The 24,910-nt window shown below is 40.0% G+C and overlaps 1 protein-coding gene across 1 annotated transcript; it reads left to right on the plus strand.

The window, feature by feature from the left end:
* Positions 1-454: 454 nt before the first annotated feature.
* Positions 455-24,887, plus strand: unm_sa1614 (un-named sa1614). Its single transcript, XM_087800139.1, has 28 exons — positions 455-915; positions 2,621-2,693; positions 2,766-2,911; positions 2,989-3,063; positions 4,200-4,249; positions 4,305-4,434; positions 4,540-4,625; positions 5,274-5,349; positions 5,852-5,932; positions 6,493-6,590; positions 7,392-7,461; positions 7,610-7,697; positions 8,441-8,489; positions 8,581-8,744; positions 9,390-9,523; positions 10,458-10,549; positions 12,304-12,487; positions 12,579-12,664; positions 12,785-12,900; positions 14,036-14,103; positions 14,180-14,287; positions 15,513-15,780; positions 20,514-20,654; positions 20,737-20,800; positions 21,319-21,362; positions 22,395-22,546; positions 22,607-22,732; positions 23,518-24,887. The coding sequence occupies exons 1-28, from the start codon at positions 790-792 to the stop codon at positions 23,587-23,589; spliced, it is 2,967 nt and encodes a 988-aa protein (XP_087656265.1). The 5' UTR covers positions 455-789; the 3' UTR covers positions 23,590-24,887.
* The last annotated feature ends 23 nt before the right edge of the window (positions 24,888-24,910 follow it).

Below are 24,910 nucleotides of genomic sequence, written 5' to 3' on the forward strand. Positions count from 1 at the left end.
GTTGTACATCTACATAAGGCCACTGTACATATTTTTATATATTTATAAAAGATAAAATGTATTCAAAACGACGGTAAAAACTGGTTTCAGTGGAAGTCAAAGTCATAATTGGCTCTTTTATCGTCGTCAATTAAAAGCGCGTCGCCGCGTCTTCATTGACAACGACGCTCGGTGCGCGCGCCACGCGACAGAGCCCGCGGATCGAGCACGCGCACCTCCATGCGGCTGTAGTAAAAGGCAAAAAGAAAAGGAGGATAAAAAAAAAACGGAAAACGATGAAAAGTGATGTTCGCTCATCGTTCGCCGAACCACGGCTGGCGTCGCTGCTCTGAAGCCGGTTCCGGGTCCAGCGGCTCCGGTTCTGCTCTCGACTGCTCTGCTCTTTGTCAGCAGGTCCACACGCCCCGAGCGGCTCCAGAACTGAGCCGATCCGCCCAGTGACCCGGTTCTTCTTCTCCTTCTGTTTGGACCACCCGCCCGCCCGGATTTATCTCATCTGATCCACTCTTTTCTTTTTTCGGAACCAGCTGCTGCAGTGTGTTGTGGCCGCTCAGGGATCGATTGATCAGCCTGGAGCCGCTAATTTATCTCTAATCTGGAACAACAACGACAGGGATTATCAGATCCTGCTGGTTTGATCCCCTGATCTTGTTATCCTGATCCAGGCTTTGTGTTTTTAAGGTGTTTTTATTTTTATTTTTTCTTCTTCTGGCTCGTTTTGTGTGACCCGGTTCTTCCTCGCACCCGGACCCGGTTCTTCCTCGCACCCGGACCCGGTCTGAGGACACCATGCCCGAGTGCGTGTCGGTGTCAGAGTTCGTGCAGGAGGTCCAGGAGGACTGGAGTTCTCCCACCACCTCCTCCTTCACCTCCAAGATGAGCAGCTGCAGAAACACCGTCTACCTGCTGGAGGAGGTCAGTGACGTCATCGCCTTTTGTTTTTCACATGTTGCTTCAGTGATGGAGAAGATGACGTCATCAACAGCAGCTGAGGAGGAAACCTGAAGGAAACTCAGAGAAATGTCTTTTATTTAATGAAATATCTCAATTAAGCAGAAACTAAAAGTATTTCTTGAGATTTTTAGTGTATTTTAAGGGTTCAAGAATGACAGGATGTCTTACTATTTATACTGTTATATAAACAATTATGTAAACATTTACCCATTAAAAATATATAATACATTTAAACCATATTAAATTGAGATCAACACCTTTATAGATTTTATAATCTTAAATCTTTCGCTTCAGTTCCATGTTTGCGTGAACAGGATTTATCAATAATATCAGAATAATCTCCAATAATTACAGGAATAAATAGGAAGATGTTGACCAATCACACGCCTCGACTGTCACCACCTGTTCTACCTTCTAATCTCACCTGCAGCTTTAATTCAGCAGAAGATCACAAATATATAACCGGTTAAAAATGTATTGTTGGTCCAGTTTTGCAGGTTTTAATGTAAAAATGGCCAGTTGTTAGCATTAGGAAGGTCAGCCATTTGTTAGCGTGTAGCAGGTTAGTGATTTAATAGCATGAAGCAGGTTAGCAATTTTTTTTTTTTTCACCCTGAAGCATATTAGCGATTGGTTAGCATACAGCAGGTAAGTGAATTATTAGCATGTAGCAGGTTAGTGATTTGTTAGCATATAGGAGGTTGGTGAATTATTAGCATATAGCAGGTTAGTAATTTATTAGCATGAACCAGGTAATCGATGTGTTAGCATATAGGAGGTAAGTAAATTAGCATTAAGAAGGTTAGCGATTTGTTAGCATACAGCAGGTAAGTTAATTATTAGCATGTAGCAGGTTAGCGATTTGTTAGCATATAGGAGGTCATTGAATTATTAGCATGTAGCAGGTTAGTGATTTATTAGCATATAGCAAGTTAGTGAATTATTAGCATGAAGCAGGTTAGTGATTTATTAGCATATAGCAAGTTAGTGAATTATTAGCATGAAGCAGGTTTGCTAAAATTACTAGCATGTGGCGGGTAAGCAACCTTTTTAGCATGTAGCATGATAGCGATCTGCCAGCACACATCCCATCATTGTTGCCGTAGCTACGAGCATAACACAGTTGTCAACATTTGTGTATATACTTTTCTTGTTGTTTGTATACTGTGATAATATTGCTCAGTGGATGTTTTATTCTTAAGACTTTAGCAAAATGCGACCATTGATGAGGTGAGAGTTATGCTATAACCATCATATAGCTTTATGTTGTTGTTATTATCTGTTATTTATATGATAATTAATTTGTTCATTTTGCGAGTATTTCTACTTCAAAATTGAAAAAAAAAGTACATTTATTTGTATTTATTTGTCCACCCCTGATAGATCTGCTACTTCAGGTCGTGGTGGCTTCTCCTAGCTAGCCAGGGTTATGTGCGAGCAGAGCTTTTATGTAGATAAACGTTTATAACGGACACAAACAATCCGACGAAGGATTTTTAAATCTAACCTGGTCATTCATGCAGAGCTGTGGAGAATAGAGCCTGTTGTTCCAGAACAAAGTGTGTGTGTGTGTGTGTGTGTGTTTATGTGTGTGTGTGTCGATTCAGCAGGTGAGTCACTCGTCACATGACCACACAGGAATTCTCAGGTTATCTTCTGTGAACAGGTGCTGGACAGCGACCGTGTGGTTCTACAGAAGATGAAAAAAGCAGCGAAAGCCAAATGTTCTTCAGGACAAGGTTGGAGAGAAGAAGTTTGTCCCGTCGGTAAAAAAGTACAAACCAGTGACGTCTTCTTCTCTCCGTCCTCAGATCACGTCAATCACTTCGAGCAGTACATCAACTCCATGGAGAAGCTGTCGGTCAACTGTCACTCCAACGGAGAGTCGGAGGTCGGCTCCGCCTTCTGTCGCCTCGCAGACTTCTCCAAAGAACTGCTGTCGCCCATGAAGAAGCTGGTGAGCAACAGGTTAACTACCTTAACTAGTCTTTTTACTCTTAACTTTACTTTAACTCTCTGGTTCTTGAACCTCAGCTGAAGAGCATGCTGCACAACATCAACTTCTTCCTGGACTCGCTGGTCAAAGGAGACCTGAGGGAGGTGAAGGGGGTGAGGATCAGCAGCTTTATATCACACGTGGCCACTAGGGGGAGCTAAATCAAGACTCTAACAAGTAGTTAATATAAGTTTAGTTAAAAAAATGGCACTTAAAATACAGGACAAATCTTCCTGGTGAACTTCTGTTATATGACAAATCCTAGTTAACAACATATGTTGAGTATTAAAGTCTCAATCCATTGGATTTTTAATTGTGTTTCTGGCGCCCCCTAGTGTCAGAATAATGTCACTAAAATAACCTATAGAATTATATAATAGCACATATAATATAATTCTCTATAATAGTTAAATAAATTAGGACGTTATTTAGGTAACTCAAAGAAATACAAATTTAACAAGATTAACCTTGTAAATAATACATTTTTATTATGACATTAAAATAATAAAAATCTCAAAACAATGATTTTACTATGACTTTAATCTCGTATTAAATGTATTGCAGAGATTTTTATCTTTAATGTATTTTATATTTTTTTGATCTTGTATAAAATGTATTTTAGAAATGTTTAATCTTTAATGTATTTTATATATTTTTAATCTTGTATAACATGTACTTTATAAATGTTTAATCTTTAATGTATTTTATATTTTTTTAATCTCGTATAACATGTACTTTATAAATGTTTAATCTTTAATGTATTTTATATGTTTTTAATCTCGTATAAGATGTACTTTATAAATGTTTACTCTTTAATGTATTCTCGTATTAAACTTATTTTATGTTTTCAATCTTGAATAAAATGTATTTTAAACATTTTTACTCTCCTAATACTTAGTAAAAGGATAAGAAAATCACTTTTCTTCTTTTTTTAATTTGCTAAATCAGAATCAAAAAACTTTATTGACAGTTTTGTAAATGCAGAATTTATTTTTCATGGTGATGACAGGACAACAAAATAAAGTCAATATATAAATGAAATGAAACTGATTATAAAATAAAATAAGATCCACTTCATTCAAGTAACTTATAGAATCAATTATGTTTTTATCACATTTAATTAAATACATTAAGTTAAATAAAAAAAATAAAAAAAATTCTCTGTTGTTTTTGTGCCAATGTTCACAAGTTTCCATCATGTAAAGTTTTGGTGTGTGTCTATAATAAGTGTTGTTTTGTGTCTCGGCAGGATCTGAAGAAGCCGTTCGACAAAGCGTGGAGAGACTACGAGAGCAGATTGTGAGTCTCTTCGTGCAGAGTTGTGTGTGTGCAGCATGAACGTGTGTGTGTGCAGCAAACAGGTGGAGAAGGAGAAGCGAGAGCTGGCGCGACAGTACGGGATGGTGCGCAGTGAAGTGAGCGGAGGAGAGATCGCAGAGGAGCTGGAGAAGGAGAGGAGATCCTTCCAACTCAGCATGTGTGAGGTCAGTGCTTCACCTGTTTGACACCTGATCCAGTGTGTTAACGTGTGTGTGTGTGTGTGTGTCTGTGTGTGTGTCTGTGTGTGTGTGTCTGTGTGTGTGTGTCAGTATCTCATCAAGGTCAACGAGATCAAAACCAAACGAGGAGTCGACCTGTTGCAGAACCTTATTAAACACTACCACAGTCACAACAAGTAAGACACACACACATGTATACACACACACACACACACCCCCCCACACACACACACACACACACACACACACACACACACACACACACACACACACACACACACACACACACACACACACACTAACACACATATACACACACAAACAAACATACACACGTACAAATGTACACATATATACATATATTATTCACACATATATAAACACATGCACACATACATATATACACATAAATGTACAAACATATATACACACATGAACACACACATACACACATGTACACACACAAATACAAACATGTACACACACATGTATATATACAAATGCATACACAAACTTGTACACACATACTAACACATATACAAACATGTATACAAAAATAAACATATACACACACAAGTACACACACATATACCACATAAACATGTACACACACTTATACAAATGCACACATACACCCATATATACATACACGCACAAATGTATACACAAACATTTTTGCTAAGTTGGGACCAGGTTGAACTAACTGTGTGTGTGTGTGTGTGTGTGTGCGTGTGCGTGTGCGTGTGCGTGTGCGTGTGCGTGTGCGTGTGCGTGTGGGTGTGGGTGTGTGTGTGTGTGTGGGGGGGGTGTGTGTGTGTGTGTAGTTTCCTGCAGGAGTGTGTGTCGACCACTCAGAGGCTGAAGCAGTACATGGAGGAGCTGAACGTCATCTTGGCTTCGGTACAAGTTTGTTCACAAATCAAGTGTTGATTTATTGAGTTAGTTCTGCTGACGCGACACAACATCCAGACATGACTAGTAGATCTGAGTGACACAACATCCTGATGTGTGCCAGACATGACTAGTCGATCTGAGTGACACAACATCCTGATGTGTGCCAGACATGACTAGTAGATCTGAGTGACACAACATCCTGATGTGTGCCAGACATGACTAGTAGATCTGAGTGACACAACATCCTGATGTGTGCCAGACATCACTAGTAGATCTGAGTGACACAACATCCTGATGTGTGCCAGACATCACTAGTAGATCTGAGTGACACAACATCCTGATGTGTGCCAGACATGACTAGTAGATCTGAGTGACACAACATCCTGATGTGTGCCAGACATGACTAGTAGATCTGAGTGACACAACATCCTGATGTGTGCCAGACATGACTAGTAGATCTGAGTTACACAACATCAGCAGAGAAGTGATCAGTGATGAACTTGTTCAGGTGAAGCAGCGTCAGGACGAGGAGAAGCGACAGTTGGTGTCACTCAGAGATCAGCTGAGACCTGTCGTCCACCTGGAGCAGGTGAGATGTTGTGTTGTTGTATATGATCTGTGTGATGTTGTGTTGTTGTATCTGACCTGTGTGTTGTTGTATCTGATCTGTGTGTTGTTGTATCTGATCTGTGTGTTGTTGTATCTGATCTGTGTGATGTTGTATCTGATCTGTGTGTTGTTGTATCTGATCTGTGTGATGTTGTGTTGTTGTATCTGATCTGTGTGTTGTATCTGATCTGTGTGATGTTGTGTTGTTGTATCTGATCTGTGTGTTGTTGTGTTGTAGTATCTGATCTGTGTGATCTTGTGTTGTTGTATCTGATCTGTGTGTTGTTGTATCTGATCTGTGTGATGTTGTGTTGTTGTATCTGATCTGTGTGTTGTATCTGATCTCTGTGATGTTGTGTTGTTGTATCTGATCTGTGTGTTGTTGTGTTGTTGTATCTGATCTTTGTGATCTTGTGTTGTTGTATCTGATCTGTGTGTTGTTGTATCTGATCTGTGTGATATTGTGATCTGTGTAATGTTGTGTTGTTGTATCTGATCTGTGTGTTGTTGTAAAATATGTGTGATGTTGTGTATTTGCAGGACACACCAGTCAAGCCAGTCTACAACATGCATCAGCTGCTGGGAGACAAACAGTTCGGCACAGAGCGAAGCGGCTTCTTGTACAAGAAAAGCGACGGGTAATGAAGGGCTGCCAGATATTGTGTTCATCCCCCTTTAGCAGCAACAACTTTTACTGTCCTGAGATTATTGACCTTCTGATCAATTCTGGTTCTTATTAATCCAGTGGATTCACAAGTGTTATCAGTGTCACAACTTCTTGTTTATTTAGTTTAGTCATTTATGTATAGAGAGGTTGAATTAGTTTTGTTTTTCATCATTTATTTTAAAAATGTTTTTCTTTAAACATGATATTCTGATTGATATTCTATTACTAAAATTCAAAAATATTTTTCTTTTATTTGTAGCCTTTTAAAGTCAATATAGAAACTATGATAGCAAGATTTTTATATTGTATTTAAAAGTCTATTTTTAATTTTAATTTTAATTTTATTTTTGTATTAATTGAATTATAATATCAAACTATGTGACAATAAATTCGATTATTAAATTGAATTATTCAAGAACAAAACAAAAAGTAACTTTTCAATAAACAAAGTATTATTTGATTAAATCAAAATTAACATTCAATCTATTGAATTCAGTCATTCAGAAAAAAGTTATAATGCTTAAACAACAAAAAAAATAGAAATATTAAAATTAACTATTAAATCTTCTGATTATTCTTCTATAATTTACCGAAGAAAAATAACTTTTAAAACGTCTTATTTCAATATATTCCTTCCTAAATATTCTCCACCAAATGTATTTTTCTGAAAACAATTTGTCAAATTTTTTCAAACATTGACAAAAAAAGGAAATGTTGCTGCTGGTCATAATGTTTTGGCCGCTTTAAACGTGAAGATTCCTCTTTGTTCCAGTTTGAGGAAGATGTGGCAGAAGAGGAAATGTTCTGTTCACAACTGTTACCTGACCATCGCTCATGCTACTGTGAGTCAACAACAACCACAACAACAACCACCACAACAACAACAACAACCACAACCACCACAACAACAACCACAACAACAACCACAACCACAACAACCACAACACGATGAAAGAGTTCTCAATTTAAACGTTTGTTTCCTCGTCTCAGCCGAACAAACCTCCGACGAGACTCAACCTGCTCACCTGTCAGGTGAAGCCCAGCGTTGAGGACAAGAAATGCTTCGACCTCATTTCTCGTGAGAAACATTTTCTGCTTCTGTGTGTATTTGTTTTTGTGTCACACTATTTTTGTGTCATTCGTCGATTAGTTTTTTCGTGTAAGTTTTTGTGATATTAGTCAATTCTGTACAATTTCTTTTTACACAAAATATCTGAATTATTTGAATATCTGTTCATTTTTAATGTTTATAATCATTATTATTTATTTACAGTTGTTTTTATTGATTTTACATAATGACACCAAGTTTTTTAAAAACATATATGCACCATTAATGTATAATAATACGATTGATAATTATTTATATTATAAATGAAAGCCTATATTTTTTTACTATACGTTTTATATCAATTTAATTTAAAGATATTAAGACTGTGTGACATAAATCTACATGACGACCATTTCTTTTGAGAGTTAAGAAGCTAGAAAACTGTCACAATAACACACAGAATGGAAGAAAACAAAACAAGAAGTTAAAATAATGACCTGGTCTGGAAAAGCGCTATACAAATAAAAATTACTTACTTACTTACTTACTTACTTACCTTGAGATGTTTATTTTTAAAAAAAAATGTGGAGTTTAAAGACCAGCGAGTCTCTTTGTGAGCTTTTGAAACCATTCAATGACACTGAGGATGTTAAAAACAACGATTAACTTGTCAAAAAACGATCTTTAAATGGATCCTAATAATGGATTAAAGTGTCTCCAGTTTCAACGCTAGATGGCGCTAGATTCCATGAACCTCTCACTTGTTTCCTCAGACAACAGAACGTACCACTTCCTGGCTGAAGATGAACCCGAGTGTGTCGCGTGAGTCGAGACGCACTGGTGCTGCAGATGAATGTGTGTTTTCAAACTGTGTGTGTGTGTGTGTGTGTGTGTGTGTGTGCACGTGTTACAGCTGGATCTCAGTGCTGAGCAACAGCAAACAAGAAGCCTTGAGTGTGGCTCTGGATGGAGGGATGAGAGGAGGAGAGAGCAGCGTCGAGGACTTGACTCGTTCCATCACTGATGACATCAGAAGGATGCCAGGAAACAACAGCTGCTGCGACTGTGGAGCTCCAGGTCTTCTTACCCATCCATCCATCCATCCATCCATCCATCCATCCATCCATCCATCCATCCATCCATCCATCCATCCATCCATCCATCCATCCATCCATCCATCCATCCATCCATCCATCCATCCATCCATCCATCCATCCATCCATCCATCCATCCATCCATCCATCCATCCATCCATCCATCCATCCATCCATCCATCCTACCTTTCATTCATCCATCCATCCATCCATCCATCCATCCATCCATCCATCCATCCATCCATCCATCCATCCATTCTTACTGTCATCCTTCCTTTCATCGTTAATTTTGAAAGGAGTCAACTTTCTTCCTTTCATCCTTCCATCCATCACTCTGTCCATCATCATCTTTCCTTCTTTTCATCGTTTCCTTTCTTTTAATTCTTCCTTCCTTCCTTTCATTCTTCCATTCATCCTTTTTATCTTCATTCCTTTCATCCTTCCATGTATTGTTCCATTCTTTCTTCCTGTCATGCTTCCGTTCATCCTTCCTTTTGTCCTTTTTGTCATCCTTCCTTGCATTCTTCCTTTGATCCATCTTTCCTTCCATCCATACTTCCTCCCTTGCTTTCATCCCTCCTTCCATCCATCCATGATTCCGTCACGATGACGTTCCTGGTCCATACAGATCCTGGCTGGTTGTCCACAAACCTGGGGATCCTCACATGTATCGAGTGTTCCGGGGTTCACAGGGAGATGGGGGTTCACATCTCCAGGATCCAGTCCCTCAGTCTGGACACTCTGGGAACATCAGACCTGCTGGTGAGTCTGAGAAACTACACTTGTCAGCTTGTTTATTAGCCTATGCTAGCTAGTTAGCTCTGTTTTTTGAGGAACAGAATCTTGTTGTGTTGCTTTGTTGTTTTTACCAACGTGAACTTCTTGGTCTCGACCTCACGTCACTGAACCGAAGGTCTTACTTTAACTTCAAATTACATTCGATAGTAAATTTAAATCACAGTAAAATGATGCTAAAGTAACACAGCTGCTACATGCTAGCTGCTAGCTAGCATCCACTAACAGACAAAGGTAGAAATGTGAAGTTTTTTAATTTACATTTCTATATTAAACTTCACACATATGTTTAAACTTCAAATATTTTACAAGCATAAAATTAATTTTTCAATAATTGATTTGTATAAAAATATTTAAATTATTTCTATATTGAGAGATTTAATTTGTTTTTCAAATATGGAGTTAAATACATTAAAATAGACTAAATTAAATATATTTTTTGAAATACAAAGTTAAAGAGAGAAAGAACAAAACAGTTTGATATTTCCAATAATTTCAAATTTTCTTTTCTAAATTCAATATATATTTTTTATTTATTTAATTTAAATAAATGTCATTGAAGTGAAGTGAATTTCAGGAATTACAATATAAAACTTTCTGTAAAAAGATTAATTTTAAAAATGGTCCATTAAGAAAAAATGTATTTAATTAAAATAAATTTTCATTCAATTAAAATGATTATTTATTCAATTAAAAGAAAAATCAACCTTAGAATAACGAAATTATTGAAATAATTATCAAATGCTTAAAATAATAAAACATTTAAATAAAACAATTGTGTTAAATTAATTAATTCCATATTGTGACAGCACCGTTTATATACGTCCAGAGCTGCAACGATATAACTTTATAAACATTTGTAAATCATAAATAAACAAGTTTCTTTGCTCTCGTCCTTCAGCTCGCGAGGAACGTCGGAAACTCCGGCTTCAATGAGATCCTGGAGGCGAATCTTCTGAGTCCATCGCTGAAGCCGTCGTCGCTGAGCCACATGTGAGCCTCGATCTGCTGGTCCTGCTGGTGCATGATAGTGTTGCTGGTGCTTGATAGTATTGCTGGTGCTTGATAGTGTTGCTGGTGCTTGATAGTGTTGCTGGTGCTTGATAGTGTTGCTGGTGCTTGATAGTATTGCTGGTGCATGATAGTGTCGCTGGTGCATGATAGTGTTGCTGGTGCTTGATAGTATTGCTGGTGCTTGATAGTGTTGCTGGTGCTTGATAGTGTTGCTGGTGCTTGATAGTGTTGCTGGTGCTTGATAGTATTGCTGGTGCTTGATAGTGTTGCTGGTGCTTGATAGTGTTGCTGGTGCTTGATAGTATTGCTGGTGCATGATAGTGTCGCTGGTGCATGATAGTGTTGCTGGTGCTTGATAGTATTGCTGGTGCTTGATAGTGTTGCTGGTGCTTGATAGTGTTGCTGGTGCTTGATAGTGTTGCTGGTGCTTGATAGTGTTGCTGGTGCTTGATAGTGTTGCTGGTGCTTGATAGTGTTGCTGGTGCTTGATAGTATTGCTGGTGCTTGATAGTGTTGCTGGTGCTTGATAGTGTTGCTGGTGCATGATAGTGTTGCTGGTGCTTGATAGTGTTGCTGGTGCTTGATAGTGTCGCTGGTGCACAATAGTGTTGCTGGTGCTTGATAGTGTTGCTGGTGCTTGATAGTGTTGCTGGTGCTTGATAGTGTTGCTGGTGCTTGATAGTGTTGCTGGTGCTTGATAGTGTTGCTGGTGCTTGATAGTGTTGCTGGTGCATGATAGTGTCGCTGGTGCTTGATAGTGTTGCTGGTGCATGATAGTGTCGCTGGTGCATGATAGTGTTGCTGGTGCATGATAGTGTTGCTGGTGCTTGATAGTGTTGCTGGTGCTTGATAGTGTTGCTGGTGCTTGATAGTGTTGCTCGTGCAGGATAGTATTGCTGGTGCATGATAGTGTTGCTGGTGCATGATAGTGTTGCTGGTGCATGATAGTATTGCTGGTGCTTGATAGTGTTGCTGGTGCATGATAGTGTTGCTGGTGCATGATAGTGTTGCTGGTGCTTGATAGTGTTGCTGGTGCATGATAGTGTTGCTGGTGCTTGATAGTGTTGCTCGTGCAGGATAGTATTGCTGGTGCATGATAGTATTGCTGGTGCTTGATAGTGTTGCTGGTGCTTGATAGTGTTGCTGGTGCATGATAGTATTGCTGGTGCTTGATAGTATTGCTGGTGCTTGATAGTGTTGCTGGTGCTTGATAGTGTTGCTGGTGCTTGATAGTGTTGCTGGTGCTTGATAGTGTTGCTGGTGCTTGATAGTATTGCTGGTGCTTGATAGTGTTGCTGGTGCTTGATAGTGTTGCTGGTGCTTGATAGTGTTGCTGGTGCTTGATAGTGTTGCTGGTGCTTGATAGTGTCGCTGGTGCTTGATAGTGTTGCTGGTGCTTGATAGTGTTGCTGGTGCTTGATAGTGTTGCTGGTGCTTGATAGTGTTGCTGGTGCATGATAGTGTCGCTGGTGCTTGATAGTGTTGCTGGTGCTTGATAGTGTTGCTGGTGCTTGATAGTGTTGCTGGTGCATGATAGTGTCGCTGGTGCTTGATAGTGTTGCTGGTGCTTGATAGTGTTGCTGGTGCTTGATAGTGTTGCTGGTGCTTGATAGTGTTGCTGGTGCTTGATAGTGTTGCTGGTGCATGATAGTGTTGCTGGTGCTTGATAGTGTTGCTGGTGCATGATAGTATTGCTGGTGCATGATAGTGTCTGACTCTGGTTGTGACATCAGGACGGAGAGGAAAGACTTCATTCAGCTCAAGTACCAGGACGTGCACTTCGTCAGGAAGAGTCACAGCTCGGCAGCGGCGCTGCGCGTCCTGCAGGAGGCGACCAAGAGCTGCGACATCTACAGCCTGATCCAGCTGTTCGCCCAGAAGACCGACCTGAGTCACCCCCTGCCCACACACATACAGGTACACACACACACACACACACACACACATACAGGTACACACACACACACACACACACCTACACACTCAACATTAACTAATGTCTTTAAAGGAGAAGAACGAGACGGCTCTTCATCTGGCTGTTCTCCTGGCCGACCGCACCTCCCTGCACATCCTGGACTTCCTGGCTCAGAACTGGTGCGTTTGTTAAAGATGTCAACAAATATAATTATTAAAGATGTCAACAAATATGTTTGTTAAAGATGTCAACAAATAATTAATTAATTTAACACATGTCACTTTTGTGTTTGTGCTCAGCTCTAATGTGGACATGCAGACGACGTCTGGCAACACAGCGCTACACTACAGCTGTCTACACAACAAGAGCGACTGTGTGAAGCTGCTGCTGCGCGCACGAGCCAACACACACACCAGTGAGACACACAACTATATTAGTTTAAATATAACACACACACCAGTGAGACACACACATATTAGTTTAAATATAACACACACACCAGTGAGACACACAACTATATTAGTTTAAAGATAACACACACACCTGTGAGACACACACATATTAGTTTAAAGATAACACACACACCAGTGAGACACACAACTATATTAGTTTAAAGATAACACACACACCAGTGAGACACACACATATTAGTTTAAATATAACACACACACCAGTGAGACACACACATATTAGTTTAAAGATAACACACACACCAGTGAGACACACAACTATATTAATTTAAAGATAACACACACACCAGTGAGACACACAACTATATTAATTTAAAGATAACACACACACCAGTGAGACACACAACTATATTAGTTTAAAGATAACACACACACCAGTGAGACACACAACTATATTAATTTAAAGATAACACACACACCAGTGAGACACACAACTATATTAATTTAAAGATAACACACACACCAGTGAGACACACAACTATATTAATTTAAAGATAACACACACACCAGTGAGACACACAACTATATTAATTTAAAGATAACACACAACAGTGAGACACACAACTATATTAATTTAAAGATAACACACACACCAGTGAGACACACAACTATATTAGTTTAAAGATAACACACACACCAGTGAGACACACAACTATATTAGTTTAAAGATAACACACACACCAGTGAGACACACAACTATATTAGTTTAAAGATAACACACACACCAGTGAGACACACAACTATATTAGTTTAAAGATAACACACACACCAGTGAGACACACAACTATATTAGTTTAAAGATAACACACACACCAGTGAGACACACAACTATATTCATTTAAAGATTACACACAAACACCAGTGAGACACACAACTATATTAGTTTAAAGATAACACACATGTCAATTTTTAAAAAAGTGATTAAACAAATTGAAACTTTCAACATAGAAATTATTAAATAAATAAAAATTCACTGCTTAATAAAACAGAATTTTAATTTAAAAAAATCAAAGTTTCTTTCAACATGTGGATAAACGTTCATATATAACAAATTAAGTTTCAATGTTTCTTGATCCTCAGAGAACGAATTGGGAGAAACTGCGTTAGACGTGAGCCGCAGGTTAAAGTACAGCCAGTGTGAGGCGCTGGTGAGTTTGATTAATAAATACACAACAACAACATGTACTTTAAACTTTCTAAAAATGTTAAATTGTTTGTTTTCAGCTGCAACAGGCTCAGAACGACCGGCTGGACCTTCATGTCAACGTCGAGTACGAGTGGAGGCTTCGTCACGACGACCTGTACGACAGCGACGAAGACTTCGATGACAAGGTCACTCCTCAAGTACAAGTACAAGTACAAGTACAAGTACACACTCTGTGTGTTCCTGAACACGTTCATACCGCCAGAGCAATGTGGAAACAAATTATCAATAAAAAGGAAACATATAAATAAATGAATAAATGGATGTTTGAATAAATACATTTATAATTAAATGTAAATAATAAATGATAGTTTAAATGTATAAATAAATGAAAGTACACACATAAATAGCACCATATTTTGACAAGAAATAAATCAGAAGTTGTTTTTTTTAAATACATTTATTCACACATTTATTCATTTAAATTTTTAAATATTTATTTATTTATTTATAGTTATGTCGTTTATTTCCCGTCATAAACTGATACTTTACTTTAACATCACAAAAACAACAATACTCTATTACTATAGTAGAATAAATGAGTGTTTTCATTGAAAATATTATGTAACAGTACTTGAACAGTGAACTAAACTTGTACTGATTGTTAACATAGAAAAATAATGTAATGTTTGTCTCGTTTGTCAACTGTTAGCTTGATGCTAACACGTGAGGTCAAAGTTCACAACTCTTTTTGTGTTTACTCAATATTTAAATTTGTATATTTAAATGTGTTAGAAAAATACTAATTATTCTTGATCAATATCACAAATGATTATACATTTTTATTACATATTTATATATTTATGGTTATAACCGACGAACTGACGTAGTTATAATACCGTGTTCTACCGCACGGGGGAGCTGTTTGATTAGTTGTAAAAAAATCCATTAAAAAAAGCCTAATTTGGGTAGTTTTAGTTTGTCATTTTGTGTTAAAATTATAAAGGTCGATTTTTGTATTGTTAATTTATAAACAAATAAAGTTTAAAATGGTTTATTTCATTGATATAATCTTTTTTGTATTTAATATTATGGATGATATTTGTGTGTCATTTATTCAACTCCTGAAAAGTTGCTTGTATTTCTTTCATTTTTATTTTTAATTCAATTCATTCTTTTGCAATGAAATAGTAGTCGTTGTTTTGTAATTGATTAAAATAACATCATTTCTCTTAAGTGATTAAAGCAACTACTTTTTTTTTAATTAAACAAGTATTTGATTTACAATAATTATTTTAATGAATATTAAAGAAACATTTCACCTCCACAGTAAAATAATGCAGATGCAAATAGAAAACTCAGGTTTATATTAAGAATAAAAAGTAAAATAAGAATAATTCCACATGTTTCCAGAACGGTCCGGTGAAGAAGGAGCGATCCTCCTCGTCCTCCTTCTCCTTCTCCTCTCGCCCCTTCAGCTTCAGCCAGTCTCTCTCCTCCTCCTCCGTCTCTCCTCTGTACTGTGGAGCAGCAGCTCCAGGAGGAGGAGGAGGTTTGCTCAGTGTGGGCAGGAGACTGGCCATGGCCATGGAGCTCCACAGCAGACCCTCTGGATCTGCCCACAGTCCTCCTCCTGTGCCCCCCTCCTCTCCTGCGCCGCCACTGCCCCCTAGAGTCAAAGGTGAGCATACGTTTAGACGTTTTGCTATTGATGTGTTTTTTTTAATGAAGGAACTTTTGCTTGAATAATTAACAACTCTTTCGATGAACCAATTGAAAATATTTTCCTGATTGAAGACCTTAAAATTAAGGAACTTTTCATTGACGCAACATTTTTTTAGATAAAGCAACTTGGACTAAAAAAATATATATATAATCCGTAAACCTTTTTTTATTGAATCAAATTTTTTTTTTTATAAAAAAAACTTTTTTTTCGATTGAAAATAAATACATGTATTTAATAACAGAAACTCTTTTCTAATGAAATTATTTTTGAGATCGAAGAATCAAAAGCATCTTTGCACCCTGATCCTCCTTCCTGTCGTAGCTCCTGACGTTCCTCCTCCTTCTCCTTCCTGTTGTAGCTCCTAACGTTCCTCCTCCTCCTTCCTGTCGTAGCTCCTAACGTTCCTCCTCCTTCTCCTTCCTGTCGTAGCTCCTAACGTTCCTCCTCCTTCCTGTCGTAGCTCCTAATGTTCCTCCTTCTCCTTCCTGTTGTAGCTCCTAACGTTCCTCCTCCTCCTTCCTGTCGTAGCTCCTAACGTTCCTCCTCCTTCTCCTTCCTGTCGTAGCTCCTAACGTTCCTCCTCCTTCCTGTCGTAGCTCCTAATGTTCCTCCTCCTCCTTCCTGTCGTAGCTCCTAACGTTCCTCCTCCTCCTTCCTGTCGTAGCTCCTGACGTTCCTCCTCCTCCTCCTTCCTGTCGTAGCTCCTAACGTTCCTCCTCCTCCTTCCTGTCGTAGCTCCTAACGTTCCTCCTCCTTCTCCTTCCTGTCGTAGCTCCTAACGTTCCTCCTCCTTCCTGTCGTAGCTCCTAATGTTCCTCCTCCTCCTTCCTGTCGTAGCTCCTAACGTTCCTCCTCCTCCTTCCTGTCGTAGCTCCTGACGTTCCTCCTCCTTCTCCTTCCTGTCGTAGCTCCTAACGTTCCTCCTCCTCCTTCCTGTCGTAGCTCCTAACGTTCCTCCTCCTCCTTCCTGTCGTAGCTCCTAACGTTCCTCCTCCTTCTCCTTCCTGTCGTAGCTCCTAACGTTCCTCCTCCTTCCTGTCGTAGCTCCTAATGTTCCTCCTCCTCCTTCCTGTCGTAGCTCCTAACGTTCCTCCTCCTTCTCCTTCCTGTCGTAGCTCCTAACGTTCCTCCTCCTTCCTGTCGTAGCTCCTAATGTTCCTCCTCCTCCTTCCTGTCGTAGCTCCTAACGTTCCTCCTCCTCCTTCCTGTCGTAGCTCCTAACGTTCCTCCTCCTCCTCCTTCCTGTCGTAGCTCCTAACGTTCCTCCTCCTTCCTGTCGTAGCTCCTAACGTTCCTCCTCCTTCTCCTTCCTGTCGTAGCTCCTAACGTTCCTCCTCCTCCTTCCTGTCGTAGCTCCTAACGTTCCTCCTCCTTCCTGTCGTAGCTCCTGACGTTCCTCCTCCTCCTTCCTGTCGTAGCTCCTAACGTTCCTCCTCCTTCCTGTTCTAGGTCCTAATGTTCCTCCTCCTTCCTGTCGTAGCTCCTAACGTTCCTCCTCCTCCTTCCTGTTGTAGGTCCTAATGTTCCTCCTCCTTCCTGTCGTAGCTCCTAACGTTCCTCCTCCTCCTCCTTCCTGTCGTAGCTCCTAACGTTCCTCCTCCTCCTCCTCCTCCTCCTCCTCCTCCTTCCTGTCGTAGCTCCTAACGTTCCTCCTTCTTCCTGTCGTAGCTCCTAACGTTCCTCCTCCTCCTTCTTCCTGTCGTAGCTCATAACGTTCCTCCTTCTTCCTGTCGTAGCTCCTAACGTTCCTCCTCCTTCCTGTCGTAGCTCCTAACGTTCCTCCTCCTCCTCCTCCTCCTCCTTCCTGTCGTAGCTCATAACGTTCCTCCTTCTTCCTGTCGTAGCTCCTAACGTTCCTCCTCCTTCCTGACGTAGCTCCTAACGTTCCTCCTCCTTCCTGTCGTAGCTTCTAACGTTCCTCCTCCTCCTTCCTGTCGTAGCTCCTAACGTTCCTCCTCCTCCTTCCTGTCGTAGCTCCTAACGTTCCTCCTCCTCCTTCCTGTCGTAGCTCCTGACGATCCTCCTCCTCCTTCCTGTCGTAGCTCCTAACGTTCCTCCTCCTCCTTCCTGTCGTAGCTCCTAACGTTCCTCCTCCTCCTTCCTGTCGTAGCTCCTGACGTTCCTCCTCCTCCTTCCTGTCGTAGCTCCTGACGTTCCTCCTCCTCCTTCCTGTCGTAGCTCCTGACGTTCCTCCTCCTCCTTCCTGTCGTAGCTCCTGACGTTCCTCCTCCTCCTTCCTGTCGTAGCTCCTGACGTTCCTCCTCCTCCTTCCTGTCGTAGCTCCTAACGTTCTTCCTCCTCCTCCTCCTTCCTGTCGTAGCTCCTAACGTTCCTCCTCCTCCTTCTTCCTGTCGTAGCCCATAACGTTCCTCCTTCTTCCAGTCGTAGCTCCTAACGTTCCTCCTCCTCCTTCTTCCTGTCGTAGCTCATAACGTTCCTCCTTCTTCCTGTCGTAGCTCCTAACGTTCCTCCTCCTCCTTCCTGTCGTAGCTCCTAACGTTCCTCCTCCTCCTTCCTGTCGTAGCTCCTAACGTTCCTCCTCCTTCTCCTTTCTGTCGTAGCTCCTAACGTTCCTCCTCCTTCCTTTCGTAGCTCCTAACGTTCCTCCTCCTTCTCCTTCCTGTCGTAGCTCCTAACGTTCCTCCTCCTTCCTGTCATAGCTCCTAACGTTCCTCCTCCTTCTCCTTCCTGTCGTAGCTCCTAACGTTCCTCCTCCTCCTTCCTGTCGTAGCTCCTAACGTTCCTCCTCCTCCTTCCTGTCGTAGCTCCTAACGTTCCTCCTCCTCCTCCATCCTGTCGTAGCTCCTAACCTTCCTCCTCCTCCTTCCTGTCGTAGCTCCTAACGTTCCTCCTCCTCCTCCTTCCTGTCGTAGCTCCTAACGTTCCTCCTCCTTCCTGTCGTAGCTCCTAACGTTCCTCCTCCTTCCTGTCGTAGCTCCTAACGTTCCTCCTCCTTCCTATCGTAGCTCCTAACGTTCCTCCTCCTTCCTGTCGTAGCTCCTAACGTTCCTCCTCCTTCCTGTCGTAGCTCCTAACGTTCCTCCTCCTCCTTCCTGTCGTAGCTCCTAACGTTCCTCCTCCTTCCTGTCGTAGCTCCTAACGTTCCTCCTCCTTCCTGTCGTAGCTCCTAACGTTCCTCCTCCTCCTCCTCCTCCTTCCTGTCGTAGCTCCTAACGTTCCTCCTTCTTCCTGTCGTAGCTCCTAACGTTCCTCCTCCTCCTTCTTCCTGTCGTAGCTCATAACGTTCCTCCTTCTTCCTGTCGTAGCTCCTAACGTTCCTCCTCCTTCCTGTCGTAGCTCCTAACGTTCCTCCTCCTCCTCCTCCTCCTCCTCCTCCTTCCTGTCGTAGCTCATAACGTTCCTCCTTCTTCCTGTCGTAGCTCCTAACGTTCCTCCTCCTTCCTGACGTAGCTCCTAACGTTCCTCCTCCTTCCTGTCGTAGCTTCTAACGTTCCTCCTCCTCCTTCCTGTCGTAGCTCCTAACGTTCCTCCTCCTCCTTCCTGTCGTAGCTCCTAACGTTCCTCCTCCTCCTTCCTGTCGTAGCTCCTGACGTTCCTCCTCCTCCTTCCTGTCGTAGCTCCTAACGTTCCTCCTCCTCCTTCCTGTCGTAGCTCCTAACGTTCCTCCTCCTCCTTCCTGTCGTAGCTCCTGACGTTCCTCCTCCTCCTTCCTGTCGTAGCTCCTGACGTTCCTCCTCCTCCTTCCTGTCGTAGCTCCTGACGTTCCTCCTCCTCCTTCCTGTCGTAGCTCCTGACGTTCCTCCTCCTCCTTCCTGTCGTAGCTCCTAACGTTCTTCCTCCTCCTCCTCCTTCCTGTCGTAGCTCCTAACGTTCCTCCTTCTTCCTGTCGTAGCTCCTAACGTTCCTCCTCCTCCTTCTTCCTGTCGTAGCCCATAACGTTCCTCCTTCTTCCAGTCGTAGCTCCTAACGTTCCTCCTCCTCCTTCTTCCTGTCGTAGCTCATAACGTTCCTCCTTCTTCCTGTCGTAGCTCCTAACGTTCCTCCTCCTCCTTCCTGTCGTAGCTCCTAACGTTCCTCCTCCTCCTTCCTGTCGTAGCTCCTAACGTTCCTCCTCCTTCTCCTTTCTGTCGTAGCTCCTAACGTTCCTCCTCCTTCCTTTCGTAGCTCCTAACGTTCCTCCTCCTTCTCCTTCCTGTCATAGCTCCTAACGTTCCTCCTCCTTCCTGTCATAGCTCCTAACGTTCCTCCTCCTTCTCCTTCCTGTCGTAGCTCCTAACGTTCCTCCTCCTCCTTCCTGTCGTAGCTCCTAACGTTCCTCCTCCTCCTTCCTGTCGTAGCTCCTGACGTTCCTCCTCCTCCTTCCTGTCGTAGCTCCTAACGTTCCTCCTCCTCCATCCTGTCGTAGCTCCTAACGTTCCTCCTCCTCCTTCCTGTCGTAGCTCCTAACGTTCCTCCTCCTCCTCCTTCCTGTCGTAGCTCCTAACGTTCCTCCTCCTTCCTGTCGTAGCTCCTAACGTTCCTCCTCCTTCCTGTCGTAGCTCCTAACGTTCCTCCTCCTTCCTATCGTAGCTCCTAACGTTCCTCCTCCTTCCTGTCGTAGCTCCTAACGTTCCTCCTCCTTCCTGTCGTAGCTCCTAACGTTCCTCCTCCTCCTTCCTGTCGTAGCTCCTAACGTTCCTCCTCCTTCCTGTCGTAGCTCCTAACGTTCCTCCTCCTTCCTGTCGTAGCTCCTAACGTTCCTCCTCCTCCTCCTCCGGACGGATACCTGGAGGACGGATACGACGACGGCGACGTCTTCTTCTCCTCAGGAACTCGCAGGTCCACGTCTCCTCACCACAAGAGAACTTACTCCGAGTCCGGCAGACGCGGTAATGATGGTCCACTGATCTGACCTCTGACCTCTGACCTTCACTTATGTGTGTGTGTGTGTTTGTGTGTGTGTGTGTGTAGACCACGGTCTTCCCAACAGTCCAAGGATCTATGGTGGCCCGGATTCATCGTTCAAGAAGTGTGTGTAAGTATCACAGAGAGTTGGATTTATTGAAGTAACTTTGATTATTACACAGTAATTACATCTGATAATAATCACCACTTGATACGAGACACAGTAACATTTCTGTTAACTGAGTATAACTTAACATTAAATGTATAAAAATGTTATACATATATAAATATATAGGACTACACTGACATCTAGTGGACGAGTATAAGATGACACAGTCATTTTTATATTGATTTTAAAAAGGCTATTATTCAAAAATATTTAGTTATCGTGATTAGAAAATAAAACTTCAAAAAATACATTCATTTTGAAAATATTCACGTTTATTCAAATGTTTTCATTTAATTATCCCTCCCAAAATAATTGAATGCTTAAAAAACAACATCTAAATAAAAAAAATATAAAAGTTAAAATATTTCAAACTTCAATATTCTAATATACTTATTTCCTCTTTAATTTATAAACAAATGTATTTATCAATAAAGTTTTTAAAAAGTGGAACAATTTTGTGAGAACATGTTTCTGTTCAGGCCGTCGTCCGTCCTCGGATCAGTGACCGAACGACCCGACCGAGGTACTTCCTGTCTGGAACTTCCTGTTTCCTCCCGAACATTCGTTCAATCCTCGCTGTCATTTTTCTGTTCTATTTTTAAATATTAAAAACATTTATTTTACATTTTAATTTGTTTATATAAATATTAATTTACAGTTTACAATTATATCATATGTTTATCATATGATGCTAATTCTTGTTAGCATGTCTCAGTTAGTTTCTCATATTTTCTTTTCTTAGTTTTTATTCTTAATTTCTATTGGTTATAAAATAAACATCAATTTAAAACTTTCATTCTTTATATAAATATTAATTTATAGTTTAAAATGATCTCATTCTCTGTTAATTAGCTAGTTCTAGTTCTAAAGCTAGTTCTTGTTAGTATATATTTCTTAGTTAATCATTTTCTCTTTTCTTACTTCAGTTTTTCATTATTCATTTCTATTACTTGACACAATAAATCTTAATTTTACACTTTTATTGTTTATGTAAATATCGATTTACATTTTTTAAATGATCTTAACATTTATTTATTAGTTTTTATTCTTCATTTCAATTTGTTTTTAATTAAATAAACATTCTTTTTTTTTTATAAATAATATTTTACACTTAAAATAAGAGCAAATTATCTTTTCATCCTTCAGTTCCTATTTTAAATATTATAAACATTTATCTTACATATTAATTGTTTATATAAATATTAATTTACAGTATTAAAATCATATCATATGAAGCTAACGCTTGTTAGCATTTCTCTCCACAGTTGGTCATTTTTTCTTTTCTTAGTTTTTATTCTTCATTTCTATTTTTTTTTTTAAATAAATGAATATCCATTTTACACTTTTATTCTTTGTATAAATAATAATTTACAATTTAAAAAATAGCCCATTATCTGTTTATTAAATTAGGCTAATTCTTGTTAGCATCTTGTAGCATCTCTCTGTTCTCTCTGTTATGTCGTCATCTTCTCTGTTTATTCTTCAGCTCCATGTGTTTGTCGTAAAACAAACATTTATTCCGAACAAACATTCATTTGTGTTTCTTTGTCTCGAGGTTTCCGACGAGCCGACAGCGACACGAGCTCCTCCCACTTCTCGTTCACCAATCACAGGTCACCTAACGGCTCGCCGTCCAACCGGCGCTCGCGCAGCTTTGAGAATGACAGCCGAGGCCCCGCCCCCCAGCCCCTCCCCCGCAGATCACTGGTGAGACTCTGATGGTTTTCGTACCAGCAACCCTGGTCCCTGAACCCATGTCGTCCACAGCCTCGCGGGTCGTCATGCCGACGAGCTCAGGCGCTCTACGACTGTGAGGCCGACCACATGGACGAGCTGAGCTTCTGTGAGGGTCAGACCCTGGTGGTCCTCGGTCAGGAGGACGTGGACTGGTGGGTACGTATCAGAGTCAGTCATGTCGGCGTATAGAATATATATAGTATAGTCATATATATAATATAGTTTTATATATAGTATAGTAATATATATAGTATAGTTACATATATAGTCATATATATAATATAGTAATATATATAGTATAGTTATATATATATAGTAAGTAAGAAATTTTTATTTATATAGCGCTTTTCCAGACCAGGGACACAAAGCGCCTAAACAATCAAAACAATATTCAATAAAGTATATACTTTAAAGATCAAGATAATACTGATAACACAACAGGAGTTCCAGAAAATCAAGGAAAAGCCTGAACAAATAAAAACGTGTTAAGATGTTTCTTTTCGTCAGTAGACGTATAGTAATATATATAGTTTAGTGATACATATAGTAAAGTTATATATATAGTATAGTTATATATATAGTATAGTAATATATATAGTTTAGTAATACATATAGTAAAGTTATATATATAGTATAGTAATATGTATAGTTGAGTGATACATATAGTAAAGTTATATATATAGTATAGTCATATATATAGTATAGTAATGTGTATATTTATATATATATAGTACAGTTATATATATCGTATAGTAATATATATGGTATGGTAATATGTATAGTATAGTAATATATATATATAGTATAGTTATATATAGTATAGTAATATATATAGTATAGTAATATGTATAGTATTATATATAGTATAGTAATATTTATATTAAAGTAATATATATAGTATAGTAATATAAAGTAATAAAGTTAAAAACTTGTGTTTGCAGCTCGGTTACCTGGAGGAAGAACCGGATCAAAGAGGTTTGTTCCCGTCTTCCTTCGTCCAGATGCTGGACTGACCCTCAGACCCTCAGACCAGAACCAGGTTTGTGGTTCTCGCACCATCCTTTCACCGACGGTTGTCGTAGTAACCACCTCATTCTCATGCCTTCCGTCGCCACGGTAACGGTACATATGACCTTTTGAAAAAAACAAAACCTCTGGATTGTGAACAAAATCTCTCTTTTGTGTCACATGAGCACAAGATCCTGGACTCATTATCGAACCATCGCAGCACAACTCTGTTGCCGTGGCGACGCCTTACAGACGATTGTGAAGCAGGAAACTGAAGGAAATGTTTTATTTTTTCATGGAATCATGCGATTGTACCGAGACACACCAGCGCCGTAGACAGCATGCCTTAGTAAGCACAAGGGATTGTGGGAAACCAAAGGTCAAACACAAGTTCAGGTGTCGTCGCACAAAACTAGTTTTCTGTCGTGATAACTTTTCCTTCCAACGGCACATAACGTCGGTGCTAAGAAGTCAGTAGATGTTTGTCAACGTCAGGACCTCGACTGTACAAAGATCATTCCTGACGTGTTGTGTTGCCTGGACGACCACACACCAGGTGAACCAGCAGAGAACACACACATGCACACACACACACACACGCACACGCACACGCACACGCACACACACACACACACACACGCACACACACACTTGTAAAAGTTGCATCTGGAATGAAAACTCAAAGGAATGTTCAGAGACAAATGGATGTTTGATTTGATTTGATTTGGAGAAACGTTTGGAAGTAAATCAGTGACAACATTTAATTCCTTTTTATATAAATGTGTTTTTATATTGAATTTAAACGTCTACGAATTAAAAAAAATTGGATTTAAAAAATGTATTTTTCCATCATTAGAAAATAAACATCAAACGCCATTATTTATTTATTTTTAATCATTTGTTTTGAAAATATAACTTTTTTTTAATAGAAAAATTACTCAAATTCTACTTTCCAATAAAGAAATGATTTAATTCGATTCTTCAACAAAAACATTTGTTTTACACTTTTTTCCCGAAGGCCTGCAAACAAATGTGTTTGTGGTATCCCTTGTGTCGTCTCTGGGGTCAAGGTCAACGACCTCCCTGGCTTTCCTTGACCCTGAAGGTTCGACTTTTTATGAATCACTTAAGATCCAATACAATCACTGATATACTTCCATACAAAAGTACTTTATGTTCCACAAGTAACTCAATGTTTTAAGTGTTTATAACTAGATGTGAATTCATTTCAAAACTGAAGAATGTTTTATCTTTTTAAGCTTAAAACTCATTTAATTCTTGTATTATTGACAAAGAAAAAAAGGAAAAACCAGGAGGTGGTTCTAA

The sequence above is a fragment of the Callionymus lyra genome, chromosome 10, assembly GCF_982586985.1.
Source record: "Callionymus lyra chromosome 10, fCalLyr1.hap1.1, whole genome shotgun sequence".
NCBI lineage: Eukaryota > Metazoa > Chordata > Actinopteri > Syngnathiformes > Callionymidae > Callionymus > Callionymus lyra.